This window comes from Neurospora crassa, linkage group I (assembly GCF_000182925.2).
Source record: "Neurospora crassa OR74A linkage group I, whole genome shotgun sequence".
In the NCBI taxonomy this organism is placed as follows: Eukaryota; Fungi; Ascomycota; class Sordariomycetes; order Sordariales; family Sordariaceae; genus Neurospora; species Neurospora crassa.
In genome coordinates, this window is record NC_026501.1 from 2,367,026 (window position 1) to 2,382,181 (window position 15,156).

The 15,156-nt window shown below is 49.3% G+C and overlaps 3 protein-coding genes and 1 non-coding gene across 4 annotated transcripts; 3 read left to right on the forward strand and 1 right to left on the reverse strand.

Annotated features, from left to right (window-relative positions):
• Window positions 1-507: 507 nt before the first annotated feature.
• NCU15021 lies at window positions 508-597 on the forward strand. The gene has a single exon. It is a non-coding gene; the product is annotated as a tRNA-Pro (tRNA).
• Window positions 598-1,563: 966 nt separating this feature from the next.
• On the forward strand, window positions 1,564-4,737 carry NCU09980 (DUF255 domain-containing protein). Its single transcript, XM_952870.3, has 3 exons — window positions 1,564-2,285; window positions 2,380-4,050; window positions 4,114-4,737. Exons 1-3 carry the CDS (start codon window positions 1,886-1,888, stop codon window positions 4,545-4,547), a joined length of 2,505 nt encoding a protein of 834 aa, XP_957963.3. The 5' UTR covers window positions 1,564-1,885; the 3' UTR covers window positions 4,548-4,737.
• Window positions 4,738-7,750: 3,013 nt separating this feature from the next.
• NCU09981 (hypothetical protein) lies at window positions 7,751-8,797 on the forward strand. The gene is made up of 3 exons (XM_952871.2): window positions 7,751-8,272; window positions 8,396-8,433; window positions 8,575-8,797. Exons 1-3 carry the CDS (start codon window positions 7,999-8,001, stop codon window positions 8,671-8,673), a joined length of 411 nt encoding a protein of 136 aa, XP_957964.2. The 5' UTR covers window positions 7,751-7,998; the 3' UTR covers window positions 8,674-8,797.
• A 3,000-nt stretch (window positions 8,798-11,797) lies between these two features.
• On the reverse strand, window positions 11,798-14,618 carry NCU09982 (cytoplasmic dynein 1 light intermediate chain). Its single transcript, XM_952872.3, has 4 exons — window positions 13,342-14,618; window positions 13,186-13,279; window positions 12,399-13,120; window positions 11,798-12,311 (listed from the first exon to the last, which is right to left on the reverse strand). Exons 1-4 carry the CDS (start codon window positions 14,041-14,043, stop codon window positions 12,177-12,179), a joined length of 1,653 nt encoding a protein of 550 aa, XP_957965.3. The 5' UTR covers window positions 14,044-14,618; the 3' UTR covers window positions 11,798-12,176.
• Between the last annotated feature and the right edge of the window lie 538 nt (window positions 14,619-15,156).

A 15,156-nucleotide genomic window follows, 5' to 3' on the forward strand; every position in this document is an offset into this window, starting at 1 on the left:
CACTCAACGATTCTGGCAACGGCAAGAACTTGAAGCTGAGCCATTGTGATTCATATGGCCCGACGACACTATGCGAATGAGTTACTCCCCAAAGCAATTGGGACAAAGTCTGGCAAGCGTGTACCACAAGAATTTCACACTGAAGCTGAGGCACCCACCAGCTTGATGTCAGAAAAGGTGACAGAGCTGGGTTACTGTGTGTCTAAGGGGGGGGGGGGGGGGTATAAATTCGTGCGCTTATTACCGTATGCAACCAACCACATCCGACGATGCATCCTGGAATTTGTAGTAGTGCTTACTTTACGTAGCATTCTAGTAAACCTATAATCGCTCTGTCCGACATGATCGTTCGCAAGTGCAAATGATTTTGAGGACCGCATGCAGTACATGTATGAATCGCTACCTGAGTACGAAATTACATTCCACTACTCATAAGGGAGAATCAATCACATGGCTTATTTCCTACATAAGTACTTGCATTGGCGCATTGTTTCAACAGCTTACAATGGGCCGCTGGTCTAGTGGTATGATTCTCGCTTAGGGTTCAATCCTGAGCATTCTTGCGAGAGGTCCCGGGTTCAATCCCCGGGTGGCCCCATTTCTTTTGCAATTTTTTTTGGTCTCTGCATATTTCACATAATGCTTCTTTTGTTGTCTTTCTTCATTTTTTTCTCGTTGCTCCCTATATCTCATGTTCAGTCTGTATCCCTCGTAATGTTAAAGCTTCGGGTGTCCCAACGACAAGTCTCGGGCTCCCACGACATTCCGTCATCGCCGAAAAAACTGGATGACAAAATATACTATGTACAGCAAGAACACACACATATCAATCAAGACAACACCGACTTGGATCTGCATAGATTGAAGTCTGTGTTCTCATTTTCTTTATATGCTAGTTACCTACTACCGCTAACTGGCTCTGTTATCCAGCCACTTTTATGCTCTCTTTGCTATGGAACAGAGATGATGTTCCAGTCTCGCTACTGAAATATTCCCTAGCCTGCCTACGAGATACTGGACTGTTGTAATTGTCTTTTGGGCCTGTTCATGCCAAACTGCAGTCGAAGTGACTCATTGACCTAGATTTATCCGAAGAGGAGGTCCTCGGGTAGGTACGGGAGAATTGATGTGGAATGATAATGTTGTTCGATTAGTAGCCACTGGCAGGTGCTGCTTCATTGTACTCCTGCCTCGTCGTTGGTTTTGGCGTCAACCATGCAGCTCCAAAAAGGGGCAGCTGCGATGATTGTAAACAAAAAGCGCACGGCCCAAGCGAGAGTCCCATCGACTAGGTACTGTACTGCGTAAGAAGCCCCAGATAAGGTCAGTTGGGAGATAAGGAGGGCGGGGCAGAAGGTCCGCTCCTAATGAGTAAATCTCATACCGGGCGTCCGCCACAGTGAGTGTTATAGCATCCGAAGGAGTGTCGTGCACCAAGTTGCCCGGTGAAAGACTCCGGTTGCTAGCGGCATCCATCCACCCACGGCGAAGTAGCCTCCGCCGCCTCCATGGCAACCCCCACCTGCCCCGTCCCGCCTTAGGTTGGGCCAGTTCCCGGCTTCCCGCAACTCGATTCGCTTGCTGCTTGTGCCCCCAAGTTCCAACTGTGCTCTCTGGACGCTTCTCCCGTCCTTCTTTTCACGATTCCGTTACGTTACGGTAGTATTCGAGTCCAGTGTGGTTTACATCAGCCCAACCGTCATTGTTGCTACTCCTACCTTCTGTCCCAACTAGTATCTACGGTTTCACTTTCCGCACGTACCTCTTCCCTAGCAAGTGGAAACGTTCGTTCCGGACTCATCCTGCCCTCCAGCTGCTACCCATTTTGAGTGTCGCCTTCGAAGCAATTCCAGAAAGCGACTCTGCCGCCAGCCAATCGCCCAAGATGATGTCCGCACAGCTCCAACAGCAGCAGCAAAAGCAACAACAAGATCAGCAGCAGAAACAACAGAAACAACAGAATCAACCGCAACACCAACTTTCCCAACAACAGCTTCATCAAAGCCTACCGTCTCGGACCGGTAGTGGTTCCGTGTCTGCCAATGCTTCGATAGCACCGGGCGCAGCAGGGTCGCAAATTCCCGGGGCTCCTGCCGCCTCCAACACACAGCAGCCGGCCTCTTTTGGACAGCTTCGGAATCGTGCTGCCGAGAGTCAAAGTCCTTATGTGCGCGTACATGCCAAAACACCTGTTGCCTGGCAGCTGCTTAATGCCGATACCCTGAAGCGCGCCCAGGCTGAAAACAAGCCCATCTTTATGCATATTGGCTTCTTAGCCGACCATCGTATGTTCTTGTCTCTTGTTCCCGCTGGCCTTCCTTTGCCACCTCATCTGGCGGCTCTGACTGCGGATTTTTGCTCACCATATCATCTACCCAGACTGTCGCCTTACAACTCAAGATTCTTTCTCCAACAATGCCGTTGCCGCCTTCCTGAACTCGTCCTTCATCCCCGTCATTATCGACCGCGATGAGCGTCCCGACCTCGACACCATCTACCAGAACTATAGCGAAGCTGTGAACGCGACCGGCGGTTGGCCTCTCAACCTTTTCCTCACCCCCGACCTCTATCCCATCTTTGGCGGTACCTACTGGCCCGGTCCCGGAACCGAGCACAGCCTTGCTGCTGCCCGTGGGGGTGCCAGCGGCGTCGGTGGCGTTGCAGCGACCCCCGAGGCTTCCAGTATCAACGGTGGTGGTGAAGAATCCTACAACGATTTCCTTGCCATAGCAAAGAAGATCCACAAGTTCTGGGTGGAGCAGGAGGAGCGATGCCGTCGTGAGGCGTTTGAGATGCTTCATAAGCTGCAGGACTTCGCGCAGGAGGGCACATTTAGCGGCACACCCGCCGAACCAGTGCCCGTGGTAGCTCCCGTGGCCGCAGCCGACGTAGAGGCGGGCGCTGACCTGGACTTGGACCAGCTTGATGAAGCTTTGGACAGGATCTTTAAGATGTTTGACCCGGTGGACTGCGGCTTCGGAACACCAAAGTTCCCCAACCCGGCCCGGCTTTCGTTCTTGCTTCGGCTGGCGCAGTTTCCCAGAGAGGTGAGAGACGTAGTCGGTGACAAGGAAGTCGAGAATGCCGCTTCCATGGCACGGAGCACCTTGCGTCGTATTCGCGATGGTGGATTGAGGGACCATGTCGGCGCGGGCTTCATGCGATTTAGCGTAACTAGCGACTGGAGCATGCCGCATTTTGAGAAGATGGTCGGAGAGAACGCACTTCTTCTGGGCGTATACCTTGACGCCTGGCTCGGTCGCGTTCAATCATCTGCCGCCGAGACCCGGCTTTCTTTGGAGGACGAATTTGCCGACGTAGTGATCGATCTCGCCGATTACCTCACAAGCCCGCTGATTCAGTTCTCCGGGGGCGGCTTCGTTACAAGTGAGGCAGCAGACTCTTTCTATCGCAAGGGCGACCGGCACATGCGTGAAGGCGCTTACTATCTCTGGACGCGCCGCGAGTTTGATGACGTGGTCGGACCCGCTGGGTCTGCCGAAGTGGCAGCAGCGTACTGGAACGTCCTCGAGGATGGGAACATCCCCCGCGACCAGGATCCTCATGACGAGTTCATTAACCAGAACGTACTGTGCTCCGTCTGGGGTAAAGATACCCAGGCGCTGTCCAAGCAGTTCGGCATCCCTGTGAATGATGTAAAGAAAATAATTGCAAAGGCACGGGAACGGCTGAGGGCACACAGAGAACAGGAGAGACCCAGGCCTGCGAGAGATGAGAAGGTGGTGGTTGGTGTTAACGGAATGGTGATCTCGGCGCTCGCGAGAACAGCTGCGGTGGTGAGAGAGCTAGATAAGACAAAGAGCCAGAAATATTTGGAGGCGGCGCAGCAGGCCGCAGCCTTTATCAAGGAGAACTTGTGGGTCCAGGACGGTACACAGAGCAGAAAGGTGCTGAAGAGGTTCTGGTTCAACCAGCCGAGCGACACAAGGGCGTTTGCGGATGATTATGCATTCTTGATTGAGGGCTTGCTTGACTTGTACGAGGCGACTCTGGAGGTTAAGTGGCTTGTTTGGGCGAAGGAGCTGCAAGGTACGCACCGAATGTTCCTCAACCTCTTCATTTCCCAACGGTGAGATACTGACATCTTCTTAGATGTGCAAAGTGAACTCTTCTACGATACACCGGTTGTCGGCAGCACTCCCTCCCTCCGCCATTCATATACGGGCGGCTTTTACTCAACCGAGGAAGCGACTCTCAGTCACACCATCCTTCGCCTTAAGAGTGGCATGGATAAGTCCCAGCCGTCAACCAACGCCGTGTCCGCCTCGAATCTTTTCCGTCTCGGTACCATCCTCGATGAGAAACCCTTCATTCGTCAGGCTATTGAAACAATCAATGCCTTCGAGGCAGAGATTCTGCAGTATCCCTGGCTGTTTGTCAGTCTCTTGGCCGGCGTTGTGACTTTGAGGTTGGGTGTCAGGGAGACGCGTGTCAAAGTCGAGCAGACGGCTTCTTTGAGGCAATATTGGAAGACGCCCAAGGCTGGGGCGAACGCTCTGTTGCTTGGGGCGGATACGCGCGGGTAAACGTGTGGAATAGAGTGGCTACTGCCGAAGGAAGGAGGAGAATTTTTGTCACGGCCCTGCGCGCTCAGATTTCTTGAAGTTTTGGAAGAATTATTGATCCTTATGGAAATAGTTGCATAGTGAGCGGATTTCGCAATGGAATTGATACCATCTATCCGATTGTCACGGTAATGGATGTTTGACTGTCGAAGCCTTTGGATCAAACCGAGTCTGTGATAACATTACTTGCCAACACCTGTTAGAGCCTTGCGTTGCCATCTGGTATTCCTGGGCTCTCATCCCTTCAGGGCTTGTCACCCCAAGCTATAAACCGTGGCCATCCATCCAAATATAGGTTGGCTTCCTCCTCCTCCTCCTCCCCTTCTTCTTCTTCATCGATATCATATTAATGTTGTCAAGTCATACGGTGCGCCAGTCCTTAGTCTAGGTGCTGTCACAGAACCTCGACCAGTTTACCACTATCGATCGAGTAAGGGTTCAACACAGCGACCTACCATGACCTTGAGTTTGACTTCCTATCCCACCCCTGTTGACATCTCGCAACCGCTTTTTCAATTCTTCCTTTTTCTTTTTTTTTCTTCTTTTTTTTCTTCTTCTTATCACCGAATTGTCCAAAGAAGAATTTCGATCACTGCATCATCTCTTTGAATTTCCAGATATCACTATCGACAAAAGGCCCTGTAATGCCAAACTTCGGTGTTTGTGTCTTTCTCCTCTGACTCAACAGTGGCTTAGATTTCGAAATCATCGTACACTGGGAACATCTTCCGAATATGAAAGTGTCCGCTCACCTCGAAGATTTACGGAACGCACTTGCCCCAACATGACTGGCAGTTAATGAGGTCAGAGCAGTTGCGCACTGGGGGGTGGGGGGAACAACGCGGGATATCCAGCTCTTTCCAGTTTTTATCACACAATATGCCAACAGCCACGCGTCAGAAAATATGTCGCCAAGTCCCTCTTGATCTGAGACGCGAGTCCTTGATACATCCTATCTCACCGGCCCGCGACAGGAGATGTTTGGCATCGGGAGTTCAGTGACTGACACTGGATGGCATCATCCACAGCACGTCTGGGTGCCATGCGTGGTGGTCTTTTCCCCTGATATCGTCAAACCAAACCACAAACCCGACTAGAAAAGACCTCGCTTCTTAAGGCTGGAATGACACTGCTAATTCCCATTCCTTTGTGAATCATGGCTGGGTACCTGTTTGGGAAGTCAAGCCTCTGCGGTCATGATTCCTCAAAGTAGTCGTACTTCTCTGCTGAGGTCCTCTGAAGGAAGGCGCCAGCTGGAGTAGATGCAAAGCTGTCATTGACCGAGAAATCAGGTACATTTCTTTTGATGACTTTGGGTTCTCTCAGGATTATTCCCCATAACATCGAACTCGGTCTTGTTCGCCGTCATCAACATACTCTCAAGTCATTTCGTTCGACAATCGTTTGATTGTTAGTATACACAACGCCTAGTTGTCAGAGTCACCATTTATCAAGAATACATTTCAACGACCCCTAGCGAATCAGCAAATCACAAGCATTGCCAACAAACGTCCCCTTTGTTTACCACCGAGATGTACGCAATACTGAAGCATATCAGTCGAAAGCTCGCCATGCTCAGTGTGAAGCTCGCCATCATACGCAAGGATGAGTTCGTCTTTCTTTCGACATTGGTTCCCTTGTATATACCCCCCTTTTGAAATTGGACTGGGTCATTGCTCCATTCCGACGCTTTGAATTCTTGGAGCACGGATTTAGCGATGTTCGTAAGAGTTTAAGCTATATTAGTCGATGGGATAGAGAGCTGGCTAAGTTGGAGCTGTTGCTAGCGAAGGTGGAGTTGACAGTCCAAACAATTATGGACATGCGCAACAGAGTTCCCAAGGCGAGTGATCCCAAACCCTGTATCATCACCTATTCCCTTCCTCACCCCTACCTACCGACCTAAGCAGCAAGAAGGAAAGATCCTCTCTAACTTGGACACGTCATTTGGTTCGGCTCGAAATCAACAGCACGAAGGTTTTGCCGATGGAGGTGAGGCCGCTCCAAGCATCGTCGAAATACCCTTTATACACCTCAACCATCGTATAAACATGTGTAATGCTCTGGGGCTTCCCTGGGGCGAGTCCACACCCAAGCAGCCCGACAATGTGGACCTCAAATTTGCCCCCACCTACGAGAAGCCTGTCTCCGCGAAGTATGTACCTCCATTTCGCCGACAAAACGATAGAATCATTAAATAGCTGTTGGGAATGAAGTGTTCGAGTTTGTCGGGATGGGAGTAGCGGTGTTTGGGAATTTGGGATATACAGTAAGTACCCTGAACTAGGGGCGGATGGAAGACACCCTTCATAGTGCATGAAGAGCAGTTAGTCCAGAATTGTCAAAAGTTAGGGCGTACCGCAAAGACTCGGGGCATAGCTTTTCAACTTCCAAGAAAATCAAGCAGGGTCTGCAAGCACATTGCAACATTTATACCCACCAAAATTTCTACGCAAGATGGTAATTCTGAATGTCCCTACCCTCCAGCTCCCTTGAAGAAACAGTTGGGAAAAGGAAGAGCTCCAGAGGAATCAAATTTACAGAGCCTTAGAATAGCAACACGTCTCCCCCGCTCTTTTTTGAGGGCATAAAATCCACAGAATCGGGCATATGTATGTCTGATTATGCCTGATTTCCCTGGAAGTTGAAAAGCTGTACCCCAAGTCTTTGTGGTATATTTGTCTATGCATGGAGTGACCATGGTACCGTATAATTTCGGGGCGTTCGTTTTTAGCTTCCAGGGAAACCAGGCATGAACTGTAAGTATACCGCAATATTCATGTCAGTCAGAAATTGTATGCTTACAGATTCCGCATGGTTTCCTTGGAAGCTAGAAGCGAACGCCCAGAAATTATACGCTAGGTTGCTGGGCGAGAGGACTTGGTTGCATGTACATTTGAGACGGGTGCAGGTGGTCTTTTCCACCAAGCCCATCCACATTGAGACAGGAAGGAACCCATTTTTCACTACTGGACTGTGACAGTAGCGAATCCCTTGTGTCACAGTTCCGAAGTCATTTAACCGCGGTTGTAGTTTTCTAAATTAAGAGTTCGCGCTTGCTGAGCTCCTCGAAGAGAAAGCGCCAGATGTGAAGTAGACAGATAGCTGTCAGAAAATGAGAAAGCACTTTTCCCCTGATGTTGACAATCGTGATAAATGCTCCCGTCACCCTAGGTTCGGTCTTCAAGCCATCAACAATGACATGTTCAACAGTTGGTGTTTGCTCCGGTTACTGTATATCAACAGTCCTCTTATTCAAACAGTCATTATCAACAGTCATCACGATCGACACACCTATCATCACGACCACCATTGACCAAGACCGCCTCGTCCCAACCAACGGGTTCACCGATTAAACATCCCGTCCTCAGCGTCCATCAATCGCCTGCTCTAAATCACCTCGCACACCAAGATGAGTGCCACCATGGATAGGTACATCTGCAAGGCTTCCCTGTTGACAAACAAGGTCGACATCCTATTGAACAAGGACATTCTTACGGCAATGCTCCCCGTCGAAATGACGTTGAGAATAGATAACGTCATAGCTCATTTCCGAATCTTTCAGAGTGTCTTGCCAGAAAAACTCAGCGTGGCTCGCCGGGATTATTTCGCCCAAGGGGCTATGAAGTATTCCACCAATGAGTGGATTAAGGTTGGGCTTTTGCTGGATGAGATTGAGATGACTCGTAAGTGGCCGCCATCTGCCTATACAGTATACACATACCTATTTTCGGGGGAGAGGGGGGGAGTCTATAACTGGACTAGGCTTGTAAACTATGAATGATAACTCTTTTCTCCCATGATTATAGTCAACAGACTTGTTGAAGTCGGCGGCAAACTTGGACGGGTGAGTGATCAGATCCCAGCCCCTCGTATGCCTGACCCCTACCATCCGTTCAAGTCGCTACCTACCTACCTACCTTGCCCATCTAAATAGACAGAAGATCTCTCGCTAATTCAGGATATTCGGTTCATTCTCAAATAATAGGGAGAAGACGTGCATAATGAGACGTTCGATGGCATAGAGACGAACTTTATTCAGGTCATGGGTTGCATGAATATGATGTATGGTCTGAATCTTCCCTAAGGTTCGATCAATCAGCAATAAAAGGGGGGGTTTTCTGGCACATTTGGGAGGGAAAGAATGGTAGCACGAGACAGGTACATATGGGGTACATATGGTACAGGACGACATAGCGGTGGGTGTTTTGAAATTTGGGATACATCATGATGTGACGAAAACGTGGAAATGGGAACGTTGTTACAGTAATATGGGCTCCTAGTACTCGTGCCAAAGATCAGTTGAGTCAGATCAAGCAAGATCGGTTGACGCGGTAATGGATAGATGGAGGATGCAAATGAGGAAGATCGTTGGCGAGGCAAAGAACGCTAGTTAACCTGTGTCGTCAACGCATTAAAGCAATATTGAACAGATCATAATGTGGTAGCTGAAGAAGAAATGCTGTCAAGCTGGGTTTAGGCCGCACTGCCATGTGCCCTGAGGAGAGAGGGGGTCAATGAATTGAGGCGATGCAGGAAACCGTTGCTGTGATGGGTGAGGACTTCTTGGACTATACAGATCTTGAATTCGATTCTGATTTTTCTCCCCTCTGCAAGTTGAATATTGACAAGGCAAAATGAATGAGGAAATGTGGCAACGTCTTTGGTATTCGACAAAGCTGTTCCCGCCACAACTGCACTCTTTTACCCGACGTTGACTCATTCTCTTGGTTTCAGAGCTGTTGGGTGTAGATGTGGTGTGGATGTGGATCTGATGTGACGGGAGGATACAACTGACTCTGTAATTCACATGTCCGTTAGGATCATTTATTTTAAAGCTTCACTAAAAGCGCCGCAGATTAGGACCGCAACGCCTTTCATAAACGTAGAATTTTTTTTTTTCATTGTTAGTAGAAGCGCGGAAGTGGCGAATTGGCGTTGTTAGTTCCGGACAGTTGGTAGCGTTGACGAGCCGTTGGTGTCGAAGGAATGCTCCTCCTTTGATCATTAGCGAAACGAATGACTTCTCGACAAGACAACAAGATTGAATTCACTCCGCAGTGGTCAATCTACCTCTCGGAATTGTGTAGCGGTGGTAAATCTATTTGGAAGTATATCGATTGGTTCTGTTATACCTCTGGATCGTCACTGCGGATTTGTTTGTACGCAATGTGCATAGTATGCGGCTACCTAAGCGCCGTTCATGCGTGGCTCCAACGCGGACGGGAAGCCCATTTGCAGGCATCGTCATCTTTTTGAATGTGGTAAGTCGGTTGTGAATATTTGGTGAGCAGTATGGCTTCTTGTGATCGCGGCTCGTTGGACACTTCACGATTCAGAATGGAACTTGAGAAAAGCAGGGAAGTCATAGCTACCTCTAGAAAAAGGGATGTTGCGGGAGACCGGATATAATCTCAATGGATGCCTCTCATTTTCCTAGTTCATCTTGCGTCATAACAATTTCAAGCTGTGATCATTCTATTGTAGTCCCCACAACACAAACAGCCCATTTGCATCTCACTTCAACGTGGAAGGTCGCTGCTGGTAAATCTATCACTCGGATCGATTTCCAGGCTTTTATCATATATTTGACTTGTTACTAACCAGAGCACCTTGGCGTTAATTATCCTCGCTGCCTGTAAGTGTACCCTCCAATTCTGCATCAATCAGCAAATCTTCAGTCTTAGGTGTGTATGCCATAGCTAAGGTAACTACCATAATGGTTAAGTGCGGACGGCGTCTTGCCTAGATGGGGAGTCCCGTTATCTGGCTCAGATGCAGGGTCTGTCCTGATGTTCAAAATTCCTACTTAGCTGGGATTCTCGGCACCAAGGCCGAATTCTTTCCATACTCTCCGCCATCTTGACTATGTCGAAGTGACGACCTGAGGGGTCTTTCCCAGGACGGCAAGACCCTCCTATAATAGAAGAATTGGCCAATCTCTTTGGAAAAATGAAAAAAATTGAAAATAAAAAGAAAAATAAAACTAAAAAGAAAAAGGAAACAAAGAGAGAGAAAGAGACAGTGGATCACTGGGTACCTATCGTTTTTGCTCTTATGCTAGGTCGCGACTCGCCAGTCCGATCCCACCTATGCGACGGTTATTTCGGTCGCGCAAAAAGTTTCGTGATAGCTTCAAAGTCATACCGCACGATCACCCATCCAGAGCGTAACCAATTGACCAAGCTTGTTCATGCTGACCAAAATCATGTGTAAAATAATGAAGAGTGCTGTTGTTGTTCGCGCCGGATACTACATCCCGTCTTCCCCTTCAGTCATTGACGGGCCGTCTCAGGCCCTCGACTATGTGAAATTTCATCCAACTTCACACCATATAAAGCGAAAGCACAGCACATAATGAGCTACCAACATAGGATGAAGAGCCCCACGACAACATTCCCACCGGCGATAGGACTGGTATTAGCAGCAGCCTTTGCCCACTTCGAAGCTGAAATGCGCAATTGAAAATGGGTGTTCAGGATGATGAGAAGATCTTGAAAATTGTAATACCACGAAGCGTCAAGGATTTCTACACCAGCCATGGCATCGTTTGAAATCCAACTTTCATCCTCTCAGGATCAAAAGCAGTTACCTGATGATCTGTATGGTGGTTTGCTGGTCGTAGATACGCTCGAAGTTTTTCACACAAACCGCCGTGCTTGAGATCAGAGTGAGTTGATGAACCTTTGCCCAAGGGCTCTGAGGTGGGAGAGAAAGTGATGGCTATCATCACTAATGGTAGGTTACACCGATTTAGACACAATCACATGGGGGTGGGTTGAGGAGGCTGGTGACTGTCATAGGTGTCTTCAGCGTACTTGCGAACGTCTCGCTCACAGAACGACGACACTCGACCTGTCTAAAACTCATCGAGAAGCCTCGAGGCACATATCAAGGAAATCACTCTTTGAGGTTTTGGAGGTAGTCAAAGCGACGGCGGCGATTCAAGATGGTCGAGTTGACGGATTATTCAAGACTATAGGGTATATATATGTATGCAGTCAGGCAGCTTCACCATCGGCAAAATGAATCAGGGTGGTGGATGGCTTGGACTGGAGGCTTGGGCGTTGGGACACTAGGACACTGGGATGCTGGTCGTCAAGTGACCAGCTGAACAAGTTGTTTTAGGGTTTGCTACTCTCAGCGTTGTCTCGTTCGCACCTCTGTGATGCTATGTCTGACCTACCCGCTACTAAACGGCTGCTGTACTTGCGATTTTATATACTGTAACAAGATATATGGACTGAATACATGTTTCTACTATTGTTCTGTGCGTCAATTGGTATCGTACATTTTTAGGATGTGTCTACATCATTTTAGCCATAGGACAAGATCCGTCAGCGACTGGAGTGTAACATCATTTACGATGGTATGGGCTCGGCTTGTATGAAAGTTTACGACGCTCAAGCATCAATGTGCCTTATTCAGGAGCTAAGAATGCTCACAACCTTTCAAAACTGTTGCCTTGGAATGTTATGTCGCGCATGATGGGGAAGAGGAACCATGGGACACGAGGCAACAAGCAAACCGGTCATTGAGAAGAAAGCGGCAGTAGATGGGTATTACTAGGGATGGAATGATGTTAGGAGCTCATGACTGCCGGCTCCTGTTCATAAGGCCAGTGAAGAATGCTTGCAGGTTCTCGGTGTCCATCTGGGGAGTCTCCTCCACAGTCTCGTCCTCGGGGCTAAGAGGTTCAGGCGAGGTGCCGAAGGCTTGGCGTTCCTGAGCAGAGAGCATGTTAGCAGGTGCACATGAATCAATGACAAAGATCGTAGATCATGGTGGGCTAGCACAAGACGAAAACCTTACCTTAAGTCGCTGGAGCATGTCGTCGGCATCCACCTGAATGCCTCCCATGTTGAACTGCACCGGGCCAATATGCTCCAAGACCTTGGCCTCGGCTTGCTGTTTGAGGTGGTCGTCCTCCGCCGTCAACGAGTCCGACGTCGTTTTCCTGGCGCTCTTTATCCTGGCCAGATGGCCGGTTGGCTCCTCGTTCTTTTGCTTGTATACATCTAACAACTTCAGCTGCTTTTCCAAGAACTGTTGTGTCTCTGTTGTCTGCACTTCCAACTTGGTCGAGTGACTGCTCGAACCGGCAATATGGAGCGCGTCCATGGTTGGATCTTGTACAGAAGCCTCGTACAATGCAACAGAGGATCCATCGGGCTCTGTTGGCTCTTCGTACTCATCCTCGTCAAGTTCATGCTCTTCATCACCAGTCTCGGTGTCGTTTGTCTCGCCTTGTTGTTCATCGTCACCATTGGCGACGCGTTGGGGTTGCCTTGGCCACGGTATGCTTAGATCCGCTGTCCATCCGGAGCTGACCGCCTCGACATCAAATCCTTCCCTGAGCACACGGATTTTACCCCAAGAGTCCCAGTTCGGGGGCACGAGAATCTTATCTCTGTCGATGACGTTGTGTTTGAGTGGTTGCTTCTTGAGCAGAGAATGAATGCCCAGGCTGGAGTGCACTAGAGTGGGTAGTTGTGAGGGCAACGAGGGAGTGGTGTAAATGAGGGATGCGCCGTCTGTGAAACAGCATCTGTCAGTTCCATGTCTTTGAGTAAAGAGATACCGGATGGACATGACTTACGCCGTAAGAGAATCGTTCGGAGGAACTGTAGTACCACGTCAAACTCCTCTTCTTTCCAGCCTTGAGTCTTCTCCAAATGGTCCATCTTCTCGGCCTGGATCATTACGTTAGCTTCCCGTTTGTGTCCACGCAGCTTCTTCCAGTCAAATAACCCACATTCTGGCACACCACGCAAAGTGGCATACCCAAGGCATCCTCCCACTCTCCAGGACCAACCGGAAGGGAAACATCAGCATCCGCAGACGTAGTCGGGACAGCACTGGTACCATCCAAGTTGAGCCCTCCACCTCGACCTCGTTCCCTCCAAACGGTCATGACCTCTTCCATAGTTGCCGAGCATTCGCGGTTGAGTTTCTGAAAGACGGTTCGTAACAGTAAAATCCACTCTCTCAGTTGGCGCATCCATTTCCAAGGCTGTGACCAGTCCAGCAGGATAACTATCAGCGTATTCGGTATCGACTGCGGCGTGATAAGAGGCTGTATAAGGGAGGCAAATGCGGGCGAGGGGTCGGTAAGGGTGTAGAGAGAGATGCGCGCTAGGGTGTCTTCCTGGTCGGCATCTAGGACGTCGTAATATGTGTATCCGAGGGCGAAGCTGTTTGCGATGGGTGGTTTGCGTGAGCCCTGGCGGTCGGTGTTGCGCCGGAGCTCGTTCCTAGAAAGGGATTCGAAGAACTCGCGCTGGGAGTCAACACTACCACCGAGGAGCAAAATGTTCTTTTCGGGGAGACGTTTGGCGCTGGCAACGGAGTCCAACATGGAGCTCCAGAGCTCCTTCTTCTCCTTTTCGCCATTTCTGGAGTCGGAACCCGTCGACGCGGTCGTGTAGGTCGAGTATCTGTTCGTGTTGGCCGCCATGTCTAAGGTTCGGTCTCTGCCGTCCTACGGCAACTGAGGAGTGCTCCCAATTCTGTCTGTATCCTCCAAATTTGAAGGAATTCAACGGTACGAGGCGATGTTGACGTTGTTGAGGTTAGGAGCTCCACTGAGACTATCGCATCTGTACCCGAGACGTAGATTTGGGGAGGATATCGCAGTGACGAGCTCAAAGTTCTTCTCGTGAGAGGTCTGGCCTTGTCATGGCGCGCTGAACGTGCGATCGTGGAGTGGTGGCCGAAAGGGTTTTTGTCGTGAAAGGCAAACAGATGAGAGAACGCCGCATAGGTCGGTCGATAAGAGTCGGGAACCGCCCTGGTGAGCTGGACCTTCTCAAGTGTTTTCCCTACAGTAGCAGCGGGCCGTCAATTGCCCGAAACGCGAGTTGCTTCCAGGTGCTCCAGCGCTCAGTTCGCATGCTAAAGTGCAACCCAACAGACGACACATATGCCGTGACACAGAAGGCTCGTTGTTGCGCCTGTGGACCGGGCATTGAGCTGGGGAACGAGAGCCACGCAGGCGCGCAGGGAGGACCGTTGCCAGTCCCTTCCGATATGGTGGAGTCGCTTTCGTCTGTCGGGCGTCGATCAGGGCGGGGCGGAGGGACTGTTGGTTTCACCTAGCCTAGTCTCAGTCAGACCCACTAACCTCCAAAACCACCCCACCCCACCCGTTTCTACGGTAGCAGGTCTAAACCAATTTTGAGCATTTCGGCCGTCAACCGCTATAGGGCCCAACTATTGCAATTAAACTCTACTCTAGTCAGAGTTAAGATACACCTTAACTCTAGTCATTTACTCTTACTAAAGCGAAACCCCTAAAATCGCAATACGTAATATATCCATTTTCGTTCTCCGCAACTCTAACTAGAGCGAAACCCCTAAAGTCGCAATATGTAATTTATCCGTTTTCATTTATTATAATTCTAATTAGAGTAACGTATATAAATTTACGATACTTAATTTACTTAATATAATTTACTATTCGTTCTAGGAAATAGTTATTCTAGTTTTACTTAATAACCCTTCTACGCTCGTATTTAATTCGCCTTTCCTCTCGTTTAAACTTAGTATTCTCCTAAATATTTTAATTATA

What these genes read in the sequence shown, in the direction of transcription:
- NCU09980 (XM_952870.3), top strand. Translation starts at nt 1,886, where the DNA reads ATGATGTCCGCACAGCTCCAACAGCAGCAGCAAAAGCAACAACAAGAT. An exon ending in TGGCTTCTTAGCCGACCATC is followed by an intron (nt 2,286 to 2,379) that starts GTATGTTCTTGT and finishes TCATCTACCCAG; the next exon opens with ACTGTCGCCTTACAACTCAA. An exon ending in TTGGGCGAAGGAGCTGCAAG is followed by an intron (nt 4,051 to 4,113) that starts GTACGCACCGAA and finishes ACATCTTCTTAG; the next exon opens with ATGTGCAAAGTGAACTCTTC.
- NCU09981 (XM_952871.2), top strand. Translation starts at nt 7,999, where the DNA reads ATGAGTGCCACCATGGATAGGTACATCTGCAAGGCTTCCCTGTTGACA. An exon ending in GGATGAGATTGAGATGACTC is followed by an intron (nt 8,273 to 8,395) that starts GTAAGTGGCCGC and finishes CCATGATTATAG; the next exon opens with TCAACAGACTTGTTGAAGTC. An exon ending in TCGGCGGCAAACTTGGACGG is followed by an intron (nt 8,434 to 8,574) that starts GTGAGTGATCAG and finishes CTCAAATAATAG; the next exon opens with GGAGAAGACGTGCATAATGA.
- NCU09982 (XM_952872.3), bottom strand. Translation starts at nt 14,043, where the DNA reads ATGGCGGCCAACACGAACAGATACTCGACCTACACGACCGCGTCGACG. An exon ending in TTTGCGTGGTGTGCCAGAAT is followed by an intron (nt 13,280 to 13,341) that starts GTGGGTTATTTG and finishes GTAATGATCCAG; the next exon opens with GCCGAGAAGATGGACCATTT. An exon ending in CCGAACGATTCTCTTACGGC is followed by an intron (nt 13,121 to 13,185) that starts GTAAGTCATGTC and finishes GCTGTTTCACAG; the next exon opens with ACGGCGCATCCCTCATTTAC.